We start from the raw sequence: 27,001 nt of genomic DNA on the forward strand, positions 1-27,001 counted from the left end.
TTCTGGGCCGCCTCTGGATAACCTGCATCTTTTGCACCCTTCTTCACCCCCAGCCCCCCAATCCTTCCCTTTACGTGAATCAGAATTTGTGGGAGAAGTTTGACGGGAGCCAACAAGATCCCCGCATTGCTGGGAACAGCCCTTTGGGCAGCACCACGGACAGCACCGGCGAGTGTGCCCCAGCCCTGCCCTCCTCCCTCCTGCCCTCTGGGTACCCCACCCCCACCCGTGTCTGGGAGGGCGCAGAACACCAGGGGGGCCTCACAGGGGTGGGTTAGTCCCCCAAAGCCTTTCCTGAAACACAGAGCTTTAAATTTGTCACTTTCTCCGTGAGCTCCGTAAGAACTCAAAGCTGGAGTGCAGACAGCGGACCTTCCTGACCCTGGCTGGGTTGTGACTCCACAGACTCTACTGAGGGGTGGGGGTGGCGGAGGAGCCAGCAAAGGGACACTGGTTTGCTTCGTGTAGGGTGAAACCTCTGCCCCCTGAGGCGGTTGTGGCATCAAGGGGCGGTATGTGAAAACAGCCTTGTCCTGACTTCCCTTTGGTCTTTATTAGAAAGAGATATTTATTGTGTTTGGGCCAATTAGATGATTTTATTAGAATGGCTTCTTAAAAAATGGTTATAGAAGTTTCCCTAAATTATAAATGTCTAAGTCTCAAATGTCTTTTTAAATTTTTTAAAACAAGATACTATAGATACATCTTGAAATTTATAATCTAAAAATAGTGTTTCATCAAAATACTCTAACTATTCTATTCTGGGCATTGATATACCATGTATTTACTGTTTATGGCTCTCCAGACATGGTAAACACTATAGCAAAAAAACCTCAAACAAACAAAAACAAAAATCAAACCCAAAACAACCATTTGACCATACTGATAAAAACAGCTTCCTGTGAAAAGGAAATCATATGAGAAATTATATGGGAAAAACTTGACGTTTCTGAGGAACAGCAAGACTCACAAACTCAGTAGTGACATGATAGGTATATACAGACCTGAAAAGACCCACAAGTATAAAAAGAAACAATACTTCTAGACCTGCAAATCCTTTCCTTGTGGCAAAAAGAAAAACCAAAGAAACCCTAGATCCAGTCAGTACCTTGCAGTGAAGCCATGTGCTAGGAATGGACAGGCGGGGCTCCGTGACCGGGTGACCTTCTCGACCACGTGCTAGGAATGGACAGGCGGGGCTCTGTGACCGGGTGACCTTCCTGACCACGTGCTAGGAATGGACAGCCAGGGCTCTGTGACCCAGTGACCTTCCCCCTTGGACGTAGTCCCATGGAAATGCTTGCAGATACTGACTTTGTGGCTGAGAACCAGACAGGAAGCCTTCCTTTGCTGACCTCCCTGCCAGGAATGCAGCGTGTGCTTTGGAGGCTGACAGAGGTGGTGTTGCCTTTATTTGGACTGGAGTTGCAGGTGCAGTAGGTGGAGAAGAGAGGATTCTGAGCCAGCGGCCGTGAGGCGCGTTCAGACAGGCCTAGATGCCAGCAGGCCCCTGACACTGCTCTGTGGCCTTGGGGCGCCTGAAGGTCACACATCACATACCTGAGCTCTGTTTTCCGTCCGGAAGCCCAAGGTGGCGAGGTGTCTGCGGGCTCCTCCCCAGGCTGTGACTCACCGTTGACACCGCGGCATTGGCCTGGCCTCTGACCCAAAGTGGTGTTGGGTGTTCTCGTGGACTTTGAAGTGCAGAGCGAAATCCGCAGGCCGCCTCATCTCCAGGCTGGTGCTGCCCATCCCTCCAGCCTTAAGCAGGTGCCACAGCAGAACCCTGTGACTGGCCTCCCGTTGGCCGGGCCAGCCTTCTGGTTAGCCCTGCTCTCCTGCCTTCCCCCGACCCTCTTGTGCACCCAGAGCCTGGGCCGGTGCCTCCTCTCCGTGGCCCTGTCCGTCCCCACTCCTGGACATGCACCTCGCACCATGCTCAGGCTCTCGCTCGGGGCTTCCTGCTGCCGTGCCAATGCCTCTGCCGCTGTCAACCTCCTCTGTGGAGCCATCTCCTCTCCCCGCAGGATGTCCCCTCTGGCCTGATGGATGAGTCCTATGCTGGCGCTGAGGTCTGGCTTTCTCCAGAAGGAGATACTTATATTTTAGTGACGCTTCTGGAGAGCCAGTGTCTCAGACGAAATGAATGGTGACCGGATAGCCACAGTTCGGCTCTTATGGGAGTGTCTGTTATTAGCGAGCTGAGCGCCACCCAAGTCGCCAGGGTCAGATCTCCTGGTGGAACCCGCTGTGTGGTTTGTGGATGGATCTGTCTGGTGTCTGTCCTCTGGCTCCTGCTGCTGCTGTTGGCTCCTCTGGGTGGAAGGACCATTATTTGGAGCACGTTGATATAAAGCAACAGCTCAGAATGTCAGTAATGGAAGGTTCGGGACACAGGTTTCCTCCAGGACTCGACCGTGCCTCCTTCCTTTCAGAGGAGGGCTCCGGAGAAGGGTGAGTCAGAGTCTAAGTCATAAGTCAGCTCTGGGTTTCTGGGTCCCTAAGCTTTCTCCTGGTGACATGTCAGACCATCAGAAACTAATGTAAAGTGGCAATTTGATTATAGCTTTTATACTGAGTTAACATTTCATTGTTATTTCCTCAACTTTTATGAAAGATTGGTATGAGTCTTATGTTTGCAAAAACATTTTCATATCTTTCAAAACTTTGTCTTGAGGAACTTGTGCACTCAGTGGCCATTTCCTTTTCTGGAAGAACTTGAACGATGAGTCTGACTCTATATTAAGTCCTAGGGAGAGTTTGCTTCCATACTAACACCTCTACTTGTTAGCCCATAACAAGTCTCTAAAACGTATTTTGTTTCATTTTTGCCTCACTGTTAGATCTGCAATCTGTACTTGAGTATCTACTGCATGATGTTGTGCTCACATTTCTTGCATTATGGGGCAATCCTGTGTTTTCAGGGTGTGCGCCCATGGGTGGCCAGCTGGGATTCTAACCAGGAGGCCCATGCCCAGCGCTGGCTACTGTGAAGCTTTGCTGTTTGCCACAGTGACTTGCAGATGTGGATCTTCTGTTGGAGAAATTAGAGGCCTGTTAGGTAGCATGTCGGATGTTGGAAATGAGTCCTTAGTGGTCAGAGTGGAACAATTCAAGGTACCTGGATGGAACGAAGGTGTGTAAGAGAAATGCCTCCCTCTGGTGTGGACAGGCCATGTCCTGACTCTTAAGAAGGGTGCCACAGGCTAAATCCCAAATGGTCTGGTTGTTTGGCACCTGCCCTGAAGGGGACAGAATCCTGCCTCTTGCATTTCAGCAGCTGCATTATGTGATTTTTTTTTTTGGTCATGCAAGATGGTGATCAGGGGACCCAAAGCAATCGAGAGCTGATAGCTTCTCAAGCTCCAAGTAAAGGTTGCTCTGGATGTTTTTTCTTTGCTCACTCTCTAATAAAAATTTAGTTAAAAGTCAGAGTGTGGTCCAAGACTTGGTGTCCTTGTGATCTGGTGAGGGGCTTGTGGGGTAGTTAACCCGTAACAGCTCAAACATTGCCAGCAGCTGTGGGCACCTGTCACAGAGACTGTGGTCCAGGTGTGGCTGGTGGGGACTGGGGAGGACCAGTGGGGACTGGTACGGGTGTGGCTGGTGGGGACCAGTGGGGACCGGTGGGGACTGGTCTGGGTGTGGCTGGTGGGGACCAGTGGGGACCGGTGGGAACTGGTGGGGACTGTTGAGGACTGGTGGGGACCGGTGGGGACCAGTGAAGACCGGTGGGGACTGGTCCAGGTACAGGGGTGGCTGTGGTGCACAGTTCTGGAAGTTCAGTCTGCCCACGTCCTACATCTCTGCTCACGGGTGCTGTGGGCCCTGTTCCTTCGCTCTGCAAGAATGGACTTCATTTCTCTGGTCCTGGCTTAGGGGTTCTTCAATATTGCGCATCTTGAATCTGCTGTGAAAGGAGGTGGAGTTAAAACTTAAGTGAGTAATGAGGATGGTAAGCTTTCTGTTGGCTTCTTTGGAGAGGAGCCCATGGCTTTTCTCTTCATTGTGGCTTATCCTGAAGTATCATGTCAGCTTGTGCTAGAGAGAACCAGACGCGTCGCTCGAGGCGCGTGGCGGGGAGGAAGACCCAGGGAACGGTGCCCGAGGCTCGTTTCCAGCCGCAGCCCTCGGCTCCGCTGTTCAAGGCTGCACCTCAGACCCTTTAGCCTGAACGGAAGCTTTCCCTTTGACACACCAGGAAGAGTTGGCTGCACCTGCGCCTCCAGGTCGGGGGGCCACCCGGCTTCTGACAACGTGGGAGCAGTACGCTCCCGGTTTGAGTCTAGCTGCCCGTCGAACGTTGGCCACGCATGTGCTTCTGGAACACCAAGGGGAAATGAGCAGGAAGAGCCGGTGAGCACCGCCTGCCTCCCCACGCACGCGCACTCACCCCGCCCTGCCCGGGCGCCCACTCCGCTCCGGGAACCGCAGGTCCGGTGGCTCAGAGGGTTAGTAGGAACTGGTCCTGCTCAGGCGGCTTCCTCACCCATGTGCCCAGCCCGGCCTTCTGAAATGCCTTGAACAGCTGCTGCTTAACAGACTGGTAGGTGCAGGCCCCCCGCTTGGCCTCACAGTACACAGACGGCGTGTCTCCGTGGCTCGGAATCCGTGTGCTCAGCTGTGGGCCAGGAACGAGACAGTGAGCGGGTTAGACGCTCGCACCAGCTGGGCCACCTGTCCCGCTCTCTTACTGGGAGACGGGAAAGCGACACGTGTGTGAAGTTTGCCCAAAAGGGGCTTCTTAAGGTGAGTGTTCTCCCCGCATGTGGTGACGGGCTGTCAGCTAGCATGGTCGTGGTTCTCAGTGTGTGTGCCTCAGAATGCCATGTGACGCGCCCTCAGTGTATCTGATGCTGTGTGTTATATATGTTATAGATGTATCCAATGTCATGTTACATGCTGTAAATATATCCAATGTTAGGTCAGTTTTCCCCAGGAAAGCTCTTAACAGAAGATAAATATCTATTCTCCTTAATTTACCTGTTGACAAAATAATATTTCATCTAAATCTGAAAAAGGATCAAAAGACTAACTGCCGTGGCCAGCCAGCTCCGTCCAGCAGTCCTGGGGCTCCGTGGAGGGAGTGCCCAGCAAACAAAATAGCCCTATAGCTCACCTGCCACTGAGAAGACACACTGTGTATTTTTCTTTTGGGGGGAGGATCAGGGCGCATGTTGGGGTGGGGATGGTCCCCCAGGGATGTTCGTGGGCACCGAAGCAGCACTGCACAGATGCGAGATGGGTGGGTTTCCAGGCAGGAACTCGGTGGGAGCAGGCTGTCTCCTCTGTTGGGTTTCTGAGCTGGTACTGGGCAGGGCCTTGTGGCCAGTGTAGGCAGGGAGGTGGGGAGGCCAGGGTGTGGCGCGCTGAGGCGGGAGGCCCGAATCCCCTGTGTGCTTTCCAGGGAGTCGGGGGACCGGCCTGCCCACTGGCTGGCAGCCCCCCGCAGCGGGTGCAAAGGGCCCTTTAGGAAGACAAAGCGGTGTGCTCTGACACAGCCCCACCTCTGTGCAGAACAGGGAGACACGGACGGTGCCCTGAGTGGACAGAGAGGCATGTGAGGCCGTCAGGGCGGTCAGGGCACAGCCAGGTCCCCATCGGCGGCTCGTGGCAGCCACAGAAGTCGTGCCTTGCTAAGGACGACACGCACAACTTCCAGGGCCCTCTGAGTTGAAAGGAACGTTTATCTTGAGGGTCAGTGTGTCTGTCCTGCTCCGCCGGCCGGGAGACCTCCCCACGCTGTCACTGCTGTGTGGAGCTGTGGGAGGAAGAAGTGTGGGGAAGCCGGCCCAGCCGCTTGAAGCGTTTCTGCTGTTTGGTTTCTGTGTGTTTTGCTTTGTCGCGTTGTTTGCTTGCACTGTGGCCTGCTATGCATTGGGAGCATGTGGAAATCTGTAGATCTCAACCTGAAGTCTGTAGATACAGTTATGGAGCAGAAAGGAAGCTCAGAATTGCATCAGACACGCATAGCCTGGGGGTCGCGGGGAGAGCTCTCACCTTCCGCCTGGCATTCGCGGGAAACCACCCAGTTTCCTTCCACCTAAACTGGGAGTCATACCAACTTCAGGGGCTTCCTCTGGACTTCCCTGACGATGCCCTCCATGAAGCCTCCGGCCCCTCCTCTCGCCCTGCGGCTGCTGCCGGCACGGGCCCTGCGCAGAGTGGCCACGGGCACCCGGGGGGAGAAGACAGAATGGGAGCTGGTGTTCGTGCCACGTGCCACTCTTGCTCAGACAAGGTGACGGCTTTCCGTGGGCCCCTCCCCGTGGTCACTGGGAGCCGCCCCCCAAGGACTATTACCTTTCCATAAAGCCGCGCCCACCGCGCGGAGAACACGTGCTTGCAGAGCCTCGAGGAGCCCCCGCAGCTCCGCCTGCCGGTGATGCCATCGATAACCTCCACGTCGGTGTTGCCCACCACCCAGTTCACACTGAAGTGTGGGGACTTTCCAGGCTGGCGCGCCTCGGCGTGGCTCACACCTGTCGGGGAGGGGGGGACCGGGAGACAGCCGGGTGTCAGTGCTCTGGGCCACTAGGTTCCTGCGGGAAAGGCGAGGGCCAAACGGTCTGGGTTTGTGCGGGTGTGGGGTGCCTTTTCTCATGGGACTCGTGGATTTTAACTCAGGAATTGTAAATGGTATCAGGCCCTGAGGTTTGTAGTTTGGTTGACGAGATTTAAAAAGCTAATGCAGGGGCATCTGGGGGACTCAGTGGCTTCAGTGTCTGCCTTTCGGATTCAGCTCAGGTCATGATCCCATGGTTTGTGAGATTGAGCCCCACGTTGGGTTTTGTGCTGACAGTGCAGAGCCTGGTTGCGATTCTCTCCCTCTGCCCCTGCCCCACTCTCTCTCAAATAAGTAAACTTAAAAAAAAAAAAAAAAGCTAATGAAAACGACAGAGCCAAGAGTGTAGGATAGTTAATTAACCAAGCAAGGTGGTCCAGAAACAGCACCGGCTGCAGAACTTCCAAGACCCCGCACAAAACGAAAGCATGAGGCCCCGCGTTCAGTAGTTGTTAGGAATTTCAGGATGACGGCGGGTCTTTCTAGCTATGTTCCCCATGACTGCCCCGGAAGCAGTGCCCCAGGCAACACCGGCCTGTGCAGTGTGCCTCCGGGGTTGTCCACGGAGCCCTCCCTGCAGAGTTTCTCCGTATCAGGTTGTGAGCTGGTTTCAGTTGGGACACAGCCAACTGTGGATCAGGGAAGGGGGCACCGGTGACCCTCCTCAGGGGCAGCACCATCGGGCATCTGGCCTCTGCCTGGCCTATGTCCCGCCCACGGCGTGGAGTCTGCTAGTGGGAACGTGAGGGCTTTCCACCCAGCCATCCAAGGATTCTAGAATGTGCTGCCCCGCCCTCCGCCTGAGGGTTGCTCGTTCCCACCCTGCGTGACCTCAGGGGAGAAGCGTGAAGCATGAGGTAGGAAAGGCCCCACGGTGCCCCCGCTCTGTGCACAGCACCATGGGGAGCACAGCCTGCCACACTCAGCGGGATGGAGGAGGGGCCCCAACTCCCGCTGCTTCAGTTTACAGCCCCCCACCCCCTCCCATCGCTCCCACAGCCGCTGCCCCTCCTCGGGACACCTTCCAGAGCCTGCCCCTCTGGTGTGCCTGTCCTCTCCTCCATGACCACACCACCTGCTCCTTCCCCTGAACACCCTGGGCGGAAGGGTGGGGGCCAAGTTAGTGACCTGTGCCGTGGGGGTCCCAGAGCTGAGAAGCCCTGGCGTTGGGAAGCAGTCTGGCCCCTGAGGGCCTGCAGCAGACATCCTGGGAGGGGGCGCCCCCTGCACCCCACACCCTGTTGGAGCCGCACAGCTACAGACCCGGGCCCCCCCGCTGCGCCCAGTCTCACGCACCGTCCAGGGGCCGCCCGCCCTCGGCACACACCGGTCTGCATTTGCACCTGCTGCTGCAGCAGCCTGAGTCCACAGCAGAGTCACCCGGTGACCTTCTCCTGGTCACGGATGGGCAGTGCCAGGCGCCCGGGCTAATTCCATCCATGTCCGCTTGTTCCTTTTCCTTGAAGCGATTCCCTGTGGCAGCTGCCCACACTGAGAGCTGGGCAGGGGGACAATCTGGCACATTGGCAGCGAGGCGGCCCCTTGGGCAGAGGGAGGCAGTGGCCAAGGTCAGGAGTGACCAGACACAAAGAGAGGCCAGCCTGCTCCAGAGCCTGCTGTCTGTTCCTCCACCCCGGGATGGGGGGGGGGGGGACACCCACAACAGTCAGGACTGAGTGCCGAGGCCCAGGGCTCCGGCATCGTCACCTGGGTCTCCTCACCGCTCTGGACTTGGGGGAAAGTCTCCAAGTCCCAGATGGATGTTGCCATCAGACCTCCCTGCTCCCTCCGTGTCCTCTCTGCTGTGGAAAGTGCCCACTTTGCTGCTGGCTCTCAGCTCACAGACACCTGCTTGGAGAGCAGCCCCGGCAGGGAGGCCACACGCTGGCCACTGGCCTCACCAGGGGCCGCCCTGTCTGCCAGCTGCACACACAGACGTGCACAGAGAGAAGGGGCTGGCAGTGGGCAGTAGTCTGACTGCAGACAGGCAGCTCCCACCTCCCCACCAGCCCTTGAGCCCCCTTCTTTGCAGGCGGGGCCCAGGTCGTTGGTGTGTGCTGAGGCACAGAAGGGCCTGTGCTGTCAGTCACAGCGGCTCCATGAATCACACACAAAAATCGTCGATTTCCAACTGTAATAGCCCCACTAATGACTACTTGCAACGAAATGAAATTTTAGGTCCAGTGATGACGACCGAGCCTCTGTTCCCAGATGTGGGAAATGTGGGGTGAGATCTTCGTTGACTCAGGAGTCAGAAACAGCTCCAGTCCTGCCTTTGCTCCTAATTTGCTCTTCCACACCTGCTATGTTCCCTGCCACCCACCCTGTTCCCTTCCACCCACCCTCTGTTCCCTTCCACCTGCTCTGTGCCCTTCCACCCGCCCTCTGTTCCCTTCCACCCACCCTCTGTGCCCTTCCACCCGCCCTCTGTGCCCTTCCACCTGCTCTGTGCCCTTTCACCTGCCCTCTGTTCCCTTCCACCTGCTCTGTGACCTTCCACCCGCCCTCTGTGCCCTTCCACCCGCCCTCCGTTCCCTTCCACCCGCCCTCCGTTCCCTTCCACCCGCCCTCCGTTCCCTTCCACCCGCCCTCCGTTCCCTTCCACCCTCCCTCCGTGCCCTTCCACCCTCCCTCTGTGCCCTTCCACCCGCCCTCTGTGCCCTTCCACCTGCTCTGTGCCCTTTCACCCACCCTCTGTGCCCTTCCACCCTCCCTCCGTGCCCTTCCACCCTCCCTCCGTGCCCTTCCACCCTCCCTCTGTGCCCTTCCACCCGCCCTCTGTGCCCTTCCACCTGCTCTGTGCCCTTTCACCCACCCTCTGTGCCCTTCCACCCTCCCTCCGTGCCCTTCCACCCTCCCTCCGTGCCCTTCCACCCTCCCTCTGTGCCCTTCCACCCGCCCTCTGTGCCCTTCCACCTGCCCTGTGCCCTTTCACCCACCCTCTGTGCCCTTCCACCCTCCCTCCGTGCCCTTCCACCCTCCCTCTGTGCCCTTCCACCCGTCCTCTGTGCCCTTCCACCTGCCCTCTGTTCTCTTCCACCCGCCCTCTGTTCCCTTCCACCTGCTCTGTGCCCTTCCACCCACCCTCTGTGCCCTTCCACCTGCCCTCTGTTCCCTGAACCTGAGCAGGCTCCCACCGGCTTGTTGGCCAGGCTTTTGTTAACTCGTGGCAGCCAGGGGGAGCTGCGATCACCTGTCTCCTAAGGAGCGTCGTGCGCATCTGAGTGAGCTCATTCATCACGTGCCGGCTTCATAATTTTCCAGCAGCTTCCCAGGAGCCACGCGGGGACTGGGGCCAGAGAAGGGGCTCGTCCAGCGTCCTCTCCAGGCCGAGGACGGCGTGCTTCTGCGAGCGCTGGAGCCGGGCAGAGATGTGACCACATGGTGTGGTTAGAGGAAGACACACTGCTCAGGCCCAGAAAGGAGACTCTGGTCTGCATTTTATTTTTCCTCCCATTGGCTGGAAGTGATCATTCCTCCGGAAGCAGTCGTCAAATGACTGAAGGTAAAAATCAAGTCTCAAGTTCAAGTTCAAGTGCACAATGTATTTACAGTCATGGGCATCACCGCCTACTGCTGGTTTTTGTTATCATGCTTGAGATGACAACTCATTGGCACATCGTCCAGATCCAATCACTTAGAACGTATAGCATAACCTTCTCTCCCCAAATCCACAGCTTGAACTGCCTCCTGGCGGCTCATCAGAGCTCTCCATCCAGAGGAAGGTCCCGGTCGACATGGGCCCCTGTCCCAGTTAGGGTTTAGGGAAGAGCTTTACATTCTGAGCAGTGAAAGCACGAGCCTGTACCTGCTGTGCTCCAGGAGAAGGTCCTCTCAAACAGTAACACGTGGAGAACCCAGCACTGTGTACAGATGACCTCTGTCCAAGGTCACAGGGTCTCTCTGCAAGCACATACATGGACTCTTCGTATTTTTCAGCCCGGACTACCTGCGCTAGTCTGCAAACCTGCACCTTCACATCCAGAAACAAAAATAATTCAAAATAAAACTGACCAGCGTGGATCCTGGGGGACTTCTGCCTTGACTGTGTGGTAACATAGGAACAATGTTGCATTTTTCACTGTGGTTTCCGCTCCGGAGATTTTATAGGTCAACACTGCAGCACTGTGTTAGTCCCCTGGCCGCTATGATCACCTGCCAGCAAGTGTGGTGGCTGGAAGACGACAGCAATGTATCCCTGCATCGTCCTGGAAGCTGGCAGGTGTGACTAGGCAGGGTACCCCTGCGTTACCCTGGAGGTGAAAGCCCAAGACAGGCTGAGAGAAGAGGTGTCCCTGAAAGCTGGTCGCCAGGTGGGTGAGGACCAGGTCCGATGCCTTCTTCTTTAGTGAAATCTGTAGTAATTATTCCCAGCCATCTTGGAAAGAACCTCATCTTCCCAAACTCTTTCTCCATCAGCACGGACATGCACGGCCTCTGTTGGCTTGTCTTTGTGCCATACCATATGCAGGCCATTCATCTTTTATGAAATGTCCTAGACGAGTATTTTACTTCAAAGCGGAGACTGGTGAGACCAAGCAGGTCTCCACCAGCCTGTGACACAGATACTCTGCCGTGGTGGCAAATACACAGAGGGTCTCCATGGAGATCGTCTGACGTTTCATTCAGTGCCCACAGTCGTGTGAATAGGCTGAACTTGAAGACCTCGTTCAGTGTCATGTCTGTCACTTACCAGCAGTGTGGCCTTTTGATGGGTTAGTTAGCCTGCTAACCACCACCATGCATTACCGCTACGGTCAGGACAGCGGTTACCATGGCCACTGCTGCAGTTACTAGAGTCACCACCACCATTAGTGCTGCCCCATCACCACTATGACCGCCATCATTGAGAGCAGTGGGGGCGAATCCTCCATCATCTGTGGAAATGGCTTATCTAGCTATGAAAAGATGCCTCATTTGGAGAAAACCCTTATACACCTTTTAAAAAAGCAGTACGTAAGAGAGAGCGCAGCATGTCTTTAGATAGCCAGTGGGCCTAATATATTTAAAATCTGATTCCGTTTCTCCAGATTAAGTTTACACGAGACACTGAGGAATGTGACATTGACAGGAAGTGAGGCCTATCTGTGTCTCAGGGCACCACTGCGTCCAGTCTTGTGACATGGCTGATACAGCAGAGTCCACTGGCAGGCCCTGTTGTGTTACACACTGCTGGCTGCCCACGTGCCATCCCTTGCACGTGCACATAGACACACTTGTCACACATGCACACCACACTTCTAAGGGAAGCGGAGCTAGGGGTATTTAATGCCGACCTATAGATTTGGAGTAACTAATAAGGCTGCATTAATGTCCTTTTATTCATTTTCATTAGCACGAACAACATTATAATTGACAGTAATTTTACAGCTACTGTCTTGTCCTAATAGAGCACGTTTCCGGGCGAGTGTGGGGAATGTGCTAGAGTGTGCAGGACTGCTGCGAGATGCTTGTCCAGTTCGTGGGTTCCTGCCAGCCCAAGGGGACACACAGGTAAGACCCGGGCTGCTGCGGCCTCCCTTGCCTCCTCTCCTCTGACCAGTTGGTGAGGTTGAGGGTGTGTGTGCACACTGCTTGAAGGTATGCCGTTGCTGGGGAGTTCTACCGGAAGGTTCCGGGGTCACCTGCTTGGGGAGCTGGAACCTTTTCTTTTTTTTTTTTTTTTTGAAATTATTCATTTTTTTTTTTAATTTTATTTTATTTATTTTTGGGACAGAGAGAGACAGAGCATGAACGGGGGAGGGGCAGAGAGAGAGGGAGACACAGAATCGGAAACAGGCTCCAGTCTCCAAGCCATCAGCCCAGAGCCTGACGCGGGGCTCGAACTCACAGACCGCGAGATCGTGACCTGGCTGAAGTCGGACGCTTAACTGACTGCGCCACCCAGGCGCCCCTGGAACCTTTTCTTATAGTGAGAGTTTTCCCCACAGATTTTCAGGGACTCCCGTCCTGGAGTCAATAGGAATGTGACCTTGTCTGTGCACATAGTGACTGTGGTTTGTGGTCTGCATAGTTTAAAATGCATGGGCCCACAGGACCCTCTGAAAGGTGTGAAATTTCCTCTGTGGCAGGAAAAAATTTGAATATTTCACTTTATAACCTGATAATGACATGGTTCCTGGTACTGGTAAGGATTGTCATTGCTTTAGAGGACATGGGACAAGGGGGCTTTGGCAGAATATGGTCATTTTTTTCCTTCATATTATGCATCTTTCACTGCTATGGTATCCAAAATAAGGCAAGTTTTATACTGGTAAAAATGCAGATTATTTTCATCACTCTTTATTTGACTTTATCTATTGAGGACCATTTTCCTTATGCCCCAATAACACACTTAATGTCTCCTGCAGCACAAGTCTGCTGCAGCTGATAGAGCTCTGTCTGTCTGTCCACAGTGGTGTCTTGTTCTCATTTTTAAAGAATGCTTTTATTGGGTCTAGGATTGTAGGTTGAGATTCATTTTCTATCAGCATTTTAAAGATACTGTTTTATTGTTTTTTTATTTTCCCAGAACCAGCTACTAGTCTTAGTTCCCCTGTATTATTCTTTTATTTTCTGACTGCTTTTAAAGATTTTATGTATGTATGTATGTATGTATGTATTTATAAGCCGTTTTACTGCTGAGCGGAGAACTTAAGAAGATCCTTCTTGGGCCATAATATGCATCTTAGGTCTGTAGTTTGATGCTCTTCAACTGTCCTGGAGAGTTTCTTGCCTTAGTTATTGCCTCTTTAAAGGTTATGTCTTAGGTACGTCAGACTTCCTCACTCCGTCTCTGACCTGGCTTGTATTTTCCCACTGGGATGGTTACTTGCATGTGTCAGGTTGGCTGGTCTATGGTGCCCAGTTGCTTCGTCAAACACCAGGCAGATGTTGCCGTGAGGGACTTTTAGGTGTAACTGATGTTTGAATCAGTAGATGTGGAGTAAAGCGATGACTGTCCCCTATGAAGGTGGGTCTCATATAATGAGCTGACAACCCTAGAAGCAAGGAGTGTGGTTCCTTGAAGAGGAAGGAGTTCTGCCTCCAGACTATCCTTGGACACAGCTACAATGTCATCTCCTGCTGGAATTTCCAGGCTGCTGGCCTGCCCTGCAGAGATCAGACTTGCCAGTCCCTGCATTCGTGCGAGCCAGTCCCTTAAAATAAATCCCTCTTTTCTAGTAGGAAAATGAACATACTGTTTCCTATTGGTTCTGCTCTCTGGAGAACCCTACCTAATGCACCTTCTTTCTGTTTCTCTGCTGCATTCAGGATCTTTGTCAGGGGGATGTTCCAATTTACTAATTCTCTCCTCAGCTGTGTTTAACTTGCTATTCAACCTATCCACTGTTACACAAATTGTTTTATTTTCTTTACTTCTGAAATTCCTATTCAGTTCTCTTTTTTTTTCTTTTTTTGGCTTCTATCTCCCCCCTGCATTTTCCTTCTTATTTTTTTTAAGATTAAAAAAATGTTTATTCATTAAAAAAAATTTTTTTTAATCTTTATTCTTGAGACAGAGAGAGAGAGAGAGAAGGAAAGGGGCAGAGAGAGAGGGAGACAGAATCTGAAGCAGGCTCCAGGCTTTGAGCTGTCAGCACAGAGCCTGATGTGGGGCTCGATCCCACACACTGTTAGATCATGACCTGAGCCGAAGTCAGACGCTCAACTGACTGAGCCACCCAGGCACCCCTCCTTGTTTTTCACATCTCTTTTTCGCTGGTGAGTCTGCATCCGAGAACAGTGATCTCTGCAGCTGTGACTCCTTCCCCACTCTTGTGCCTGCTGGCTTTTGTTAAAGTGGTCTTGTCTCCTCCCATGCCTGGTTAGTTTTTGCTCTGTGCCCGTGTTGTATTTCCATATTTTTTGTAGCATTATTTTGATCCAGCTCTTACAGGGGTGCCCTCAGTGTGAATTTGGGAATGGAGACAGTTTCACACTGCTCTGGGAACCCCTCAAGGGCCTGCTTACCTGGGTTCAGACTTGGTCCTGATTTAATCCACAGAAGCCTGGCCTCTGTCCTGAACCCCTTGGAGACTCTCCTCCTGCTTCTGGCCCCCAGGCTCTTCCCTGGCAGCCCCTCCCCACATTATCTCTCTTCCTGCAGGATTTTGCTCCAAAGTCACCCCCAGTGAGGTTTGTCCTCACCCTCTGGTTAATTTAAGGTCAAAACTCACTTTTAATCCTTTCTTTGCTTTATTTTTCTGCAAAGCATTTTCATTTTGTCCCCCCTGGAATGTAATCTCCCTGGGGCATGGGTTTTTGACCGTTTCATTCACTGCTGCATTCCCAGGGTGTAACTAACTGTCCGTGGTATGTCTAGGCAATCAATACATATTTGTTGAATGATTAAGTAAGTATGGATTATGTTGACCAACTTCTTGATGTTTGCATAAATGAAATGTATTGACAATGGAAGTATTTGCCTTAAATGGTAAAAATTTCAAGAGCAATGGAATTAAGGTTGGTGTTCAAATACTTTGGTGAACGAATTCCTTAAAATCATGGGGGAAATTAAATGTAACTTGACTAATATACAAGTATTTTTGGAAAAACTCCTCAGAAAACTAAAACAAGGTTTTTCTATAATTGTAAATTTATCATAAGCTATGTGCCATCTGATTTGCAGGGGGAGATCAGTGCTAATCTATGGAAATGTCTTATTAAATATTTGTTGAATCTAACATTTCAATCTTTAGGCAAAAATATTAGGATTGCCTTTAGATTATTCTAGCAAGATTTATAATAATCTTTTTCTACCAAAGATTCCTTCAAGGGCTCAGGAGATAAATTTCTACTTCTAACAACCCCAAGACAAAGCAGCTGCTCAGATACACTTTTAAGCTCATGTGTTTTATCCTAAACATTTATGAAAAATTTGTAGGTTTTTCCATAATAAACCAGTGTTTATTTTAGTATAAAAATAATACCGCGAATTCGTTACCATCTGCATAAAAGACAATGTTTGCTCCTACCCCACTGGGTTGTTTTGCAAGACACTATTAATGACCATTAACTTCAGAAATTTCTCCTGAATTAAAGAGGCGCAGCTCTCCCCGTCAGATTCTACAGCTTGAGTGACAATACTTTGGAGACTGGAACTCACAAAAGCATGGCTATGCATGGCGACAGACCTCCTCCTCCATCCCACCCACTACTGCTCCCTAAAGAGAGGTGTCTGGAGTGCAACCAGCAGGTGGTGTTGGGCAGGACTTACAGACTGTGTTGGTAGACATTTCAACACATTCAGCTCCTTGAGAAACATGGAGTCTGAAAAGGCTCTGACATGCCAGCTAGCCATTTTCACGCTTCTGGGAAGATGTGCACTGGGAAGGGAGACAACCGATGTCTGCTTATCACGATCCTGTGATTTCCATCACGTGCACAAGAACCAGGGGTCCGAAAGAACTCGCGGTTCTGACATCCAATTCCCTGCGTCCATCTCTTGGATATCATTTTCGTTGCCAAGACCTTGCCATGGGCTGTAAAACTAATTGTAAGTTTTATCTTCAGTGTGGACTACGAAGGCTCATTGTTGAAAACCAGATCCATTAAATATGCTGTTAAGAGGAATACAGAACCTGTGCATTCCACCCATATTTTCCGCCTTGGCTGGGATTCTTTTTCTTGATGAAGAAAAATAAACTTACCTTTGAGGTTGGAAGCTCAGACACACCATACCCCCGGTCTGGAAGAACAGGCTTCAAAGTCACTTTGTATGTCACTTTATGTTTTCCTAAAAAGATGAGTATTCAGAGCACAGATTTTTATTGATTGTCATCATCACCATTTTTTCACCATATCGAATATGCTGAGAAATGGGAAAGGCAAGCTCCTTTATGGTGGCTGCTCCCACCTGGTGATGTGACTCTTGCCGAAGGGTTCAGGCTGCTCGGCAGCCGAGGTGTGGACGTCCACATTGTGGTGTTTTGCCCGTAGGTATAGGCTGGTCTGTGCAGAATGTTTCAAGATCTCTTTGGAGGACATTAGTATACCCTATAACCGTGTCAATAGGGCATCTTTTCAGCTCGGCTGCTTCTTATTAACCCAGAACTGATTGAGCCCTAGCTAAACGCAGGACTCCTGCACTAATATGTGGGCTTCATCTTCTCAGGCAATTTTGCAAACTGACCTTGAGGGAATCTTCAAGCAGATTTCATGTGCTTGTTTGAGTGTGTTTCATTATCATCCTTATAGAAGATCTCTCTCTTTCTCTTCTGTTGCAAAAAATCCTGATGATTTCCTTTCAAAAGTTGGATGATTGGTTTTTAAATATCCATCAGAGCAATGCAGTCACTGCAGTTAAAAGCATGTAGGTGCGAAACCATGGCGTGGGCTTCTTTGCATCTCGGCAATAATAAAAACTGTATTTTATTTTTTTTAATGTTCATTTATTTTTGAGAGAGAGAGAGACGGAGTGCAAGTGCATGAGTGGGGGAAGGGCAGAGACAGAGGGAGGTGGAGCATCCGAAGCAGGTTCCTTGCTATCAGCACAGAGCCTGATGTGGGGCTGGAACCCACAAACCGTGAGATCGTGACCTGAGCCGAAGTCGGACGCGTAACTGACTGAACCATGCAGGTACCCCAAACAGTATTTTAAATAGGCATCTAAGTATAGACTGAAGTGTCTAGTCACTGTCCTGGTTGTAAATAGGGGTGACTACCCCTCTGGATGGCGGGGTGGGGGTTCACGTAGGTCTCAGGCGCTTTGCCACTTGATGATTTCAGATGTTCTGAATTTCTCTAATTACATTTTTAAAAAAATTCACTTGTGTCACATTTATAATTCACAATTCCTGTTTTCATCTATGTGTACATGTTCCAAGTTGAACTTAGGATTTTTAAAAAGCATTGCCAGAAGAATGGATGCTGGCAGTATTGTGTGGTACCCAAAGGATGAATGAAAAGCAGCCACTGGTGGAGGCTGGTAAGGATTTGCTTTCTGTATTCCTTGTGCTCATGGGGCTTAAGTAACTTCCTCACTGGGAGATGAACGTAGAGGACAGAGGCCACCCGAGGAGTTGGAAGCCTGGGAAAAGATGGCATGTGACACCCGTGCGGACAGATCAGAGTTCTCTCAGAGTTACTTAGGAACTAAGAACCTCACTGTGGTTTGTGGCGCCCCCGAGATGGGAATTTTGGACTTGAGCACCAAACCAGTAGTTCTAGATCTCCTGGGGTCCGCTCTGGAGCTGTGTTGGCAGTTCAACTGTAAGAAGTAAATATTCTTTGCCATTTTGAGGAAAAAAAAAAAGGAAAAATAAAAGAAAGAGGTTGAAACTGAACTACACCTGAACCTACTAACTTTAAAATAATAAATGTGGGGCACCTGAGTGGCTCAGTCAGTTAAGTGTCCCACTCTTGATTTCAGCTCAGGTTTGATCTCATGGTTCTTGAGTTTGAGCCCCGTGTTGGGCTCTGCACTGACAGTGCGGAGCCTGCTTGGGATTCTCTCTCTCCCTCTCTCTCTCTCTCTCTGCCCCTCCCCATACCCCCCTCTCAAAATACATAAACTTAAAAAAAAATAAATGTAATTTCATAAACTTTGACGCTGGTCGAGCTGGCAGTGAGCCTCCAGGGCTGTGCGAGCCCTGGGCTGGTTTGCCGCTCCCATTTTGCATTATTAATTTTTATGGGATTAAAAATATAGGCATCAGTTAAATGGTGCGGGCCACGGGATGCAGTGTGGAAAGATGAAAGAGCTTAGCTCTGTAGTCAAGCTGAGTTCGAATCCTTGCCCCATGTCAATGGATGGAGCATCGCAGCAAGTGACTGAATTTCTAGGAGCCTCTTCCCACACCTGTGACATGGAGACGGTTGGTGTGATGAGGCGTCGTGTACCGTGTTTGTTGAGAAGGACGAGTGGCCGAGTGTCCTTCCCTCGTGTTGGCGGTGTGGCCGCTCCCAGAAAGAGACTCGACTGCTGTGTCCTCACCGCTCTGTGCAGACCGGGCCCCTCAGGCGCTCGCCCCCCAGCAAGACCGCCCACAGGCCCGTCAATGCCCGGAATCGGTTCTGGTTCGAGTCAAGGGCCCTGCAGTATTGGGCACAGGGTTTCGAGTGAGGATGGTGCTGAGGAAACCCTGCCTTGCTGATCGTGTTACCTTGGCCCCTGGGACAGTGGTGAAGAATGGACCCCCGCCACAAAGGAGCGGCCCTGGGGACCAGCAGAGAAAGGTGACACCCTAAAAGATGGTGACTGTCCTGCGTTCCTGGACAGACTCTGTGACCCCGTTTCAGATGAAGTGTGCAGACCTTCAGGCCTTGCTGAAGTGTGCAGACTTTTGCATGGAAGGCTCCCTCCCTGGACACATGGAGCCCCCGGACTCTAACATGGTCACAGGGATTTGAGGACAGGGGACACAAGTTTTGGACCCAGGCTGATTTCAGACCTACTGCCTGAGGGCCACACCTCCTCCCTCAGCAACAGAGAGGTGGTTCTTGGCTCAGGGTCTGGGGTCCTAAGAACGGGATCTCACGTGTAATGCAGTGGGGACCTGACTGGTCACGCCAGCCCAGCCCCAGGCTCTTCCTGGAGTAGCAGGTGTGAGGTGCTGCCTGTGGTTGGTGGTCGGTGTGCAGAATGAACAAACGTGGAGGTATCTTTTCTTAAATCCGTGCCAAGTGTCATAAAGCGCTGCTCATGAACCGTGCCTGCTCCCACTCCTACCCCATGGGGCACTATTATCACCCTGATAATGTCATTTAGAGAAAGTTCAGAATCCTGGGAGTGAATCTCCGGCCCAGCTCTGAGCCGCAGCACTGAACACCTCTAATTTTCCTGTTTCTCTCCCAGGTGATCTAGTCTAAGACTTAAGCTGGCGTTTCACCGCGTGGGCACCGCAGACCCCCAGTTACAGTGGTCAGGTGGTGCGCTGCGTCCTGGTCTGTGCCCCCCTCCGAACGCTGCCCACTCCTGCCCGCGGGATGCACCGTGACCCTCTTGTTTTGTTTCGGATCTTTGTAACTTTGCTCGCTAAATCTTAAATAGCCATTGGCCAAAATGGGCACAGTGTGCCCGAGTAAGGACCCATGGGGCGGGCCGATGGGAAGGCATTGGTGCGCGTCTCCGGGGAGGGTTTTCTTACCGCTGAGGAGGGGCCGGTTGTGCCGGTAGGAGGTCGGCAGCTGGCCGATGTCCTCGGTCCGGTGGCTCATCACCCGGGAGAGATGGCCGGTGTGGTGCAGACTCCCCACGATGATGCTGTGCAGGTACACGGGCTCGATGAAGTGGCAGAGCAGCGCACCCTGCAGTCCCAGCACATTCCACCTGGAAGGAAAGGGCGTCAGCGCGGTGCCCCCGAAGGTGGGTACCCTCTGTGCCCCCAGAGCAGCCCCCCTTTCCTCCTCCCCTCCCCATAGGGCACTGGCTGTGAGAGCACCCCCTCCCTGCCAGCCCTCCACCTGGGGCCGCTGTGCGAACCCCCTCCCCTCCTGCCCTCCGCCCCGGGCTGTGGGGGCTGTGACCCCCCATCAAGCAGGCCAAAGGACAAGCTCCTTGGCACACGGACCGGGAGCAGCCCCAGCTTGGGCGACTGATGGTTCTGAGCCCCTCGATGCCGTGCAGGGGTCTGATGGGGGGGCTCTGCATTTTAATGAACGCGGCTTCCTTTTCTGGAAAATGAGTTGTTAGATGGATCGGAAGCTACATATTCTTCTCAGGGACTTGAAATTAGGTTAAAAAAAAAAAAAAAAGACAGTGTCCCCAAAGTAAATCTGAATTTTTCTTTACATGAGCAGGGAAATATCAGAAGGGAGTTTATTTATTTCAGTTTAGGGAAAAATGCTTTCTCCTCCTTTTGTCCTCAGCAGTCAGAATGACCTGTTGTGTGGAAATTAAATGACATTAATAAATGGCCCTGTTTTGCTCTGAGGAAGATTGTGGCTTTAGAAGCCCAGAGCAGACATGAAGGACAAGGCCGCTCTCCTGTGACATAAATATAGCCCTGGGCAGGTGTTTTTGCTTCTGCAAGCAAAGATGACAGCAGCATTTTAAGACTTTTCCCCCTAAACTTGGGTGGTACAAGGTTACATGTATCTGTTTGAGGCAACGGTTTGTGGTTTCCACTGTAAATAACGTGTTTCGAACCCAACCCACCCTCCGTCAGAGGCTGACATTATGCAGCTAATTTCTTACATCATTGTTCTTTTCATTAATTAACATTTCTCCGCTGTTAGAGCAATTACCGTGGTGCCTCCACGCTGTACATTTCTTTTCATGATTAATAAGGAGTCATTATATTTCCCTTTCCTGAAGCAGTCAATTAACACAGAATTCTTTCCATTAATTACCGCATGTTTAAAACCAGCATGCCCTACCTGGAGAGCAATCTGCTCCGAGAACCTGTGACACCAATCGCTTTAAAAAGTTCTCTTTAAATTTTATTCCGAAAACACAAGCAATTTAGCTGGCGATATTAATTTGCCTCAGAAGCATCACAGTGAATGAGAGACATGTTTTAATCTCATGCAAGAAAAGGCAGCCATCTGGCGGGCGGGAACCGAGAGAGCGAGTCTCCTGCTCTCCCTGCAAACGCGGGTCATTAAAGTAATGTGTTCATCTACATAAAACTCAAATGGAATATAAAAGGTAATATTTATATACAAACAATTTAGTCCTACAATTTAAACAGTCATTGGTTTTATGAAACATTTACTTTAGTCTATCAGATTTGCATAACTTCACTTAAAAAATAATTGTGGTCATTTCTGTAAGTCACATCATTTCTTTTAGAAAGGCCTGAAACTGCTGTCCTTTGGAGATATCTGTGTATCTATGTATCTATATATGTGTCTATCATCCATCTATTATCTACCTATCAATCTATCCATCTATCAACGTATCCATCATCTATTATCTATGTATCTATCACCTATCATCTGTTTAGCTAGCTATTATCTAATTTTAAAAAGTACATGTGGCAAAGTTCTGAAGGAGCACACATTTCTGAAGGCCGCACGTGTACTTCTCACTACTTTGTAGGAGTCCCTTCACTTGATGATGTCGCCTCTGCCCAGGCTTCTGTTCCCACCTGACTGTACAAGCGGGCACACCAGCTGGGGCCCTGGGGAGGCTGCCTTTCCCTCACTTTTCACTGATGAATTACAGAATTTCCACAAAATCCCGGAGAGGAGGTACATGAACTTTCCATGGAAGGAACACTGATGTTTTTGAGGGATTGGGTTCCTTCCCTTAAATCTGAGACTGTATTTCTGGGCAGGGCCAAGGACACACCAGAAAGTGAGGACAAATTCAACAGAGTCACTTCATTTGGGATTTCAAATACCTCCTTCCCAGATTTGAAGGTACGCCAAGAAACAGAGAGACAGCACATGTAGTGAGTAATCCCTTTCACTCTGGAGGTGTGCAATATTTGTGGTTTAAGTGTATGCTTTACTCCTGACCCACGTGTAGGCTCTCCTGCTTTGGGAGACGCTCTTGCAGCAAGGGTCATAGACATAGTAAATCGCAGTTACGAGGCCAGGTCGCCATTGATGGGATGGCAAAGCGCTCCGGGACGCAGGCGGCTGAAGTGGTGTCTGTTATCTCTCTGACCGCTAGTGAAGTTTGAACATTCCTTATGAATTAAAAGCAGGTAAATGGACATTTCCCCCATTGATAACAAAGTGCTTGCTTGAAATAAGCCAAGTCTTGAACAAGAAAATTAGTACTTCCGGAAGAGACAGCGCTATCCTGTGGGCCATCCAAGTATTGGTGCTGAACAGACTTCTGGAACATATTCAAGTGGTTCTGAGTCTGTGGGATCGTCAAAAAGAACCAAATACCTTCTATATCTGGTTCCCTCTCAATAACCTTTATAATAAAGAGAAAATCAGCCTTCTTCTTATCTGGCTATAGGAGTTTAAACTCATTCAGCTAACCTGATCAATAATACCAAATGTCTTCCTGAACATAAACTGGGGAATTTTCAGTGTCCAGGATCGAATGAATATACCTCTCCTTTTGTTCAAACAGCTGATATTTCTGCAATGTTGACAGAGAAAAAAAATCCCTTGTATGGTTTTCAGTATAGATAATCCCTCGATAAATATCTTTTTGTCTGTTTGTCAATCACGGAATATGGAAATACCAGAGATAAGTGGAGGCAGCGCCTTGGGAAAAGCTGCATTTCTTTCACCAGGAGATGCCGTCTCCATGTTCAGTTCAAGTTGTGGCTTCTAAGGACCAGCGGAAACAGTCGCAGGGGTGAGCCCTCTGAGCCCTGGCTCAGGTGGTCACCGCTGGTGTGCGCCTGGCACATGAGACAGGATGGTGATGACTGTTACATACTGTGGACAGTTGGGGTCCTTGCCTACTGTTTTTGCCACTTTGATGTGGCCCTGTGGGGAGATGTAACTCTGTAAAATTACAGTGAGGCCCGTGGTACCGTCTTCAAGTACCATCAGAGACATACACTTACTTGGCATAAAAATAGGCACACAGATCAATGGAACAGGATAGAGAGCCCAGAAATAAACCCATGCTTATACAGTCAATTCATTTACAACAAAGGGTCTAAGAATACACAACGGAGCAAGAACAGTCTCTAATAAATGTGCTGGAAACACTGGAGAGCTACATGCAGAAGAATGAAACCAGACCACTTCCTGACACCATACCCCCAAATCAACTCAAAATGGATTCAAGACCATCTCCTTATGGATCCCGGCCCAGGAGTCCATGAAGGGGAACCCGGTCTCAGCCCACAGTCTGGCCAAGCTCCTAGCGGATCGTCAACACCAGCTGGCCAGCCATGTGAGCGTGCCATCTAAAGGGGGCCCTCTGGCCCCAGGGAGCTGCCCTGGCTGACCCCATGGAGCCCAAATGAGACATCCTCTTGAGCCCCCGTCCCCCACATTGAAGGTCTGCACACAGAACAAATGACTCGTTTGAGGCCACTAGGTTTGGGGGTGGTTGTTACAGACAGTGGACAAGCCTTTTGCAATCCACTGCATTTTCCCAGGTGACCTTGCTCCCAGTAACCCCTCAGGAAGTCTGGTTATGTCATGGCGACCAGGGTAGCCCGGACAGTGCAGGACCGTGTGCAGTGGATGTGGGCTCTGACTGCAGACGTAGGGGACACAGGTGCCCTGGAGGTCAGGTTGGGGTCAGGACGATGTGCCGCTTCTGTGTGTTTTCAGCTGGAAGAAATTCTGCTTCACATGGTGTCTTGTTTCTGTGCTCTGAAACCTACCTGGGAAGTGTCCTCCCTCTCGACATGACATTTCTGGCTCCATCTGCCCCTGACAAACTGGTACACTGTGAATGCTTTCACCAGACAGACAGCAGCTCTGTGACTAGGTCGTTCCATTCTTGGTCCTGACAAGTCCTGCATATGGGGGGCAACGGTCTCTAGGGTGTGTGGGGTTTCTAGTGCCGAACGTGGGCTCTGTGCTGGGGCTCTGGCTAACTCTCAGAGCTGGACTCCATGACCCCCCTTACAGGGGCTGCATTTGGCCCCTTGGCTCCTGGGGGACAAACGTCACATGTTACTTACTCTAGGGATTATCTTTTGTTTCTTTTGTGAAGATGGAAACTGTAAGGTGAAGAAGCTTCCAACACTGTGTGTGCCACACAGGCTCTTTCTGCACAGACCTGTGCTCAAGGCTGTTGCTTCTCAAGTCCCTGGGCCCAGTGTCCTTCTCTCAGCCCCATCACCAGGACCCCCAGCACGTCCAGCCAACATCTGTACTATTCATGAGATGTCTGTGGTCTGGCCTGTACTGCCACATTGTCAACATGCTCTTGGTATTGTCTCCTGTGGGCCAGCCAGGTCTCTAGCTTGTTTTGCAGAAACCGAGTTCCTCAGCCCTTTTCAGCATCCTGGGGTGGATGGCTGTGGATGGTGGATTGATACTCACATGTGTGCCTGCCTTAGCTGTTGTTGCAAAAGCAGTGGAGGCAGCAGACACACAGTGTCCCTGACTGTTGCTCCTACTTCTCTGTTGGATCCATACTATTGAATTTATCACTAGAGATTAGGTAAAACTGGTGCAGAAGCTATAGTAAGGTTATCACACAATCTCTGGTACAGGAGGTGCGAGAGGATTGTTAAACCAGGCTGCAAGCATTCTGGGGTTGGGTATCTAGGAAGCACCTGTTTTACAAGGACCTGTATTCCGAGACTGGAAAATGACCAACACCTCCAGTTGATTTCTGCAGAGCTGGTGAGGCTGGTGAGACTTCAACAAGACGAACACCATAGATGGGAGGTGGGGGTGGAGCACAGCCATAGATGGGGGGCTGGGGCGGGAAGGGGGGGTGCTGGGACAGGGAGGCAGGGGGACGCAGCCATAGATGGGGGGCTGGGGTGGGGAGGTGGGGAGGGTGGCATGGCACACAGAGAAAGCATTCTTCACATCTGGAATCTAAGTTTAGAAGTCAGACAGTGCCTCACTCCCCAGAGAACAGCTATAATTTTTTACAGTTCATTTTTATGGAGAAAGTTTTAATCTGTTCATTTAAAGACACATTGTGATCAATAATCAAGCTCAGGTACTTAAAATTAGAAACCATATCTAAAGGAACATTAGTTCCAGAAGATTTAGATTTTTATGTGCCGCTAACTTTGGATTCTCAGAGGCAAAGGCAAAAAGCATGGCTTTGGTTTGCCTATCCTTCTGGGAGGTGGGCGTTTGCCTGTCGGCGAGGCTGTAGATGGCGGACGAGCAGACCCTGCATTCAGGACAGTGCACCATGGCAGTGGCATTGGTGCCGTCTGTCTCTCCCGTCTCGCGGACGTGCAGTGTTTGCTGTTCGATCTTTTTGAAGGGAAGTTGCACTGCTCTTTGCTGTGCTGCTACGCAACGTCAACTTGTGGTTTTGAAGGTCAGCTTTCATTGACCCAGTGAAACGACTCATTTCCCGCAGTTACACCCAGGCTTTACCATGGCGATCTTGAAGGGTGCATTTTGGGAATTGACTTTACTATGACTTTCTCTGGTTCCATAATTTCCAAGGAGCAAATGAATTGGTCTGAGTAATGCCTCTTACCTGGTTGTTCTGGTCTTCTGGGGCCCTGTGGCACACACCACAAACCGGGGGGTTTCTTACAGTCCCAGAGGCCAGAACACTGAAGTCAAGGTGTGGGCAGGGCTGTGCAGCCTCCAGAGGCTCTGAGAGAGTCTGTGCCAGGCCTTTCTTGGATCTTCTGCTGGCTTCTGGTCATCCTTGGTGTTCTCAGCTCGTGGACATATCACTCCAGCCTCTGTGTCCACCCCCACATGGAATTTTCCTCTGTGTGCCCTCTCCTTGTCCCCAGCTCCCTTTGCCTGTCTCTTATGAGGATCTAGAACCAGCCTGAATAACCCAGGGTAAGTTCCTCCTCTCATGCTTGCCTGAGTCCCATCCTGTAAGGGCACATTCACAGGTTCCGGGTGTGAGGACACCTGAGTCCCATCCTGTAAGGGCACATTTGCAGATTCTGGGTGTGAGGACATGGAATATTTTTTTGGAGGCTACCATCCAGCCCAGTGCACCTGCCGTGGCCCACCCGGAGGTCCCAGCCTGTCTCGTTTATGAGAACCTTCTGTTTCCCCTCTGCCATGGTGGGGTCTATGACCCACGGAGGGGAGTATATCTGAATACATACTTGGAGATTTGGGAAAAAACTTTTGTGTGCAGACATTAGGGGAAACATTCTTCCCAGTAGCAGTCAGGTGGGAGCATCCCAGATGACCAGCGACGAGAGCATGCTGATGGATGGATTGCTCTGAGACAGACTGCAGGGCGCCATGAGCACAGCGTGGATAAGGGATGGCCAGCCATCTGCCGCAGCCAGGCCTGCACACGGGATAAGGGATGGCTGTCTGTCCACCTGTGCACAGCAGGAACTGTGAGCAGAGGCAGGAGGCTCTGGGTAACAGAGCAGAAGCTTGCGGCTGTCTTCTGGGTCTGCTGGGGTATCACCAGTGGTTTCTTCTCTGCTTTCCACCTTGTTCTCCTATCTCTTCATTGGGTTTGACTTTGTCATGGAGGGGAAGCCTCTCCGCGTGGTTGGGCTTGCTCTGAGCTCTTCCTCGGCAGTAGGGGGTGTGACTGCTTGGTCTTGATTCTGCTCAGTTGCCCCCATCTGGGGGCCGCCTCCAGCCGGGAACTTTGTGGTTTGGTTTGGTTTTCCGTGCAAAGCCAGGTCATCCACACGGGATTGACCCCCCCCCCCCTGCCCCCGGTCTGGAGCACTGGGACCACTTTTATCAAGATAGCATTTATGCCATTTCTACAGAATCTACAAAGAAGAAATTATTTCATTTTCAAAAGACTTTGATGACCCAAGAATTTTCCTAGTGATTCTGATGACTTTGTTCCCAGCAAAAGAAACCACCTTTCGTTTTGTGCATGTTCAATGTCAAAATTATGTTTTAAGGGAAAAAAATTAGTCTGTATCTCCATATTTCAAGGTTCTGGGGTGTCTTTTCCCATCAAAAGGGCAGCAATACTCTGATTTGCAGTGT

At 51.0% G+C, this 27,001-nt stretch overlaps 1 protein-coding gene and 1 long non-coding RNA gene across 2 annotated transcripts in view; both read right to left on the reverse strand.

Moving 5' to 3' along the window:
• Positions 1-3,676: 3,676 nt before the first annotated feature.
• ADARB2 (adenosine deaminase RNA specific B2 (inactive)) overlaps positions 3,677-27,001 on the reverse strand; it is a 133,757-nt gene continuing 110,432 nt past the window's right edge. Inside the window, 4 exon segments of the mRNA XM_042990927.1 lie at positions 3,677-4,321; positions 4,490-4,621; positions 6,304-6,482; positions 19,636-19,817. Coding sequence (XP_042846861.1) covers positions 4,286-4,321; positions 4,490-4,621; positions 6,304-6,482; positions 19,636-19,817 — 529 coding nt within the window. The 3' untranslated portion in view covers positions 3,677-4,285.
• LOC122240191 lies at positions 11,869-12,776 on the reverse strand. Its single transcript, XR_006219556.1, has 2 exons — positions 12,466-12,776; positions 11,869-12,208 (listed from the first exon to the last, which is right to left on the reverse strand). It is a non-coding gene; the product is annotated as an uncharacterized LOC122240191 (long non-coding RNA).

Source organism: Panthera tigris, chromosome B4 (assembly GCF_018350195.1).
Source record: "Panthera tigris isolate Pti1 chromosome B4, P.tigris_Pti1_mat1.1, whole genome shotgun sequence".
In the NCBI taxonomy this organism is placed as follows: Eukaryota; Metazoa; Chordata; class Mammalia; order Carnivora; family Felidae; genus Panthera; species Panthera tigris.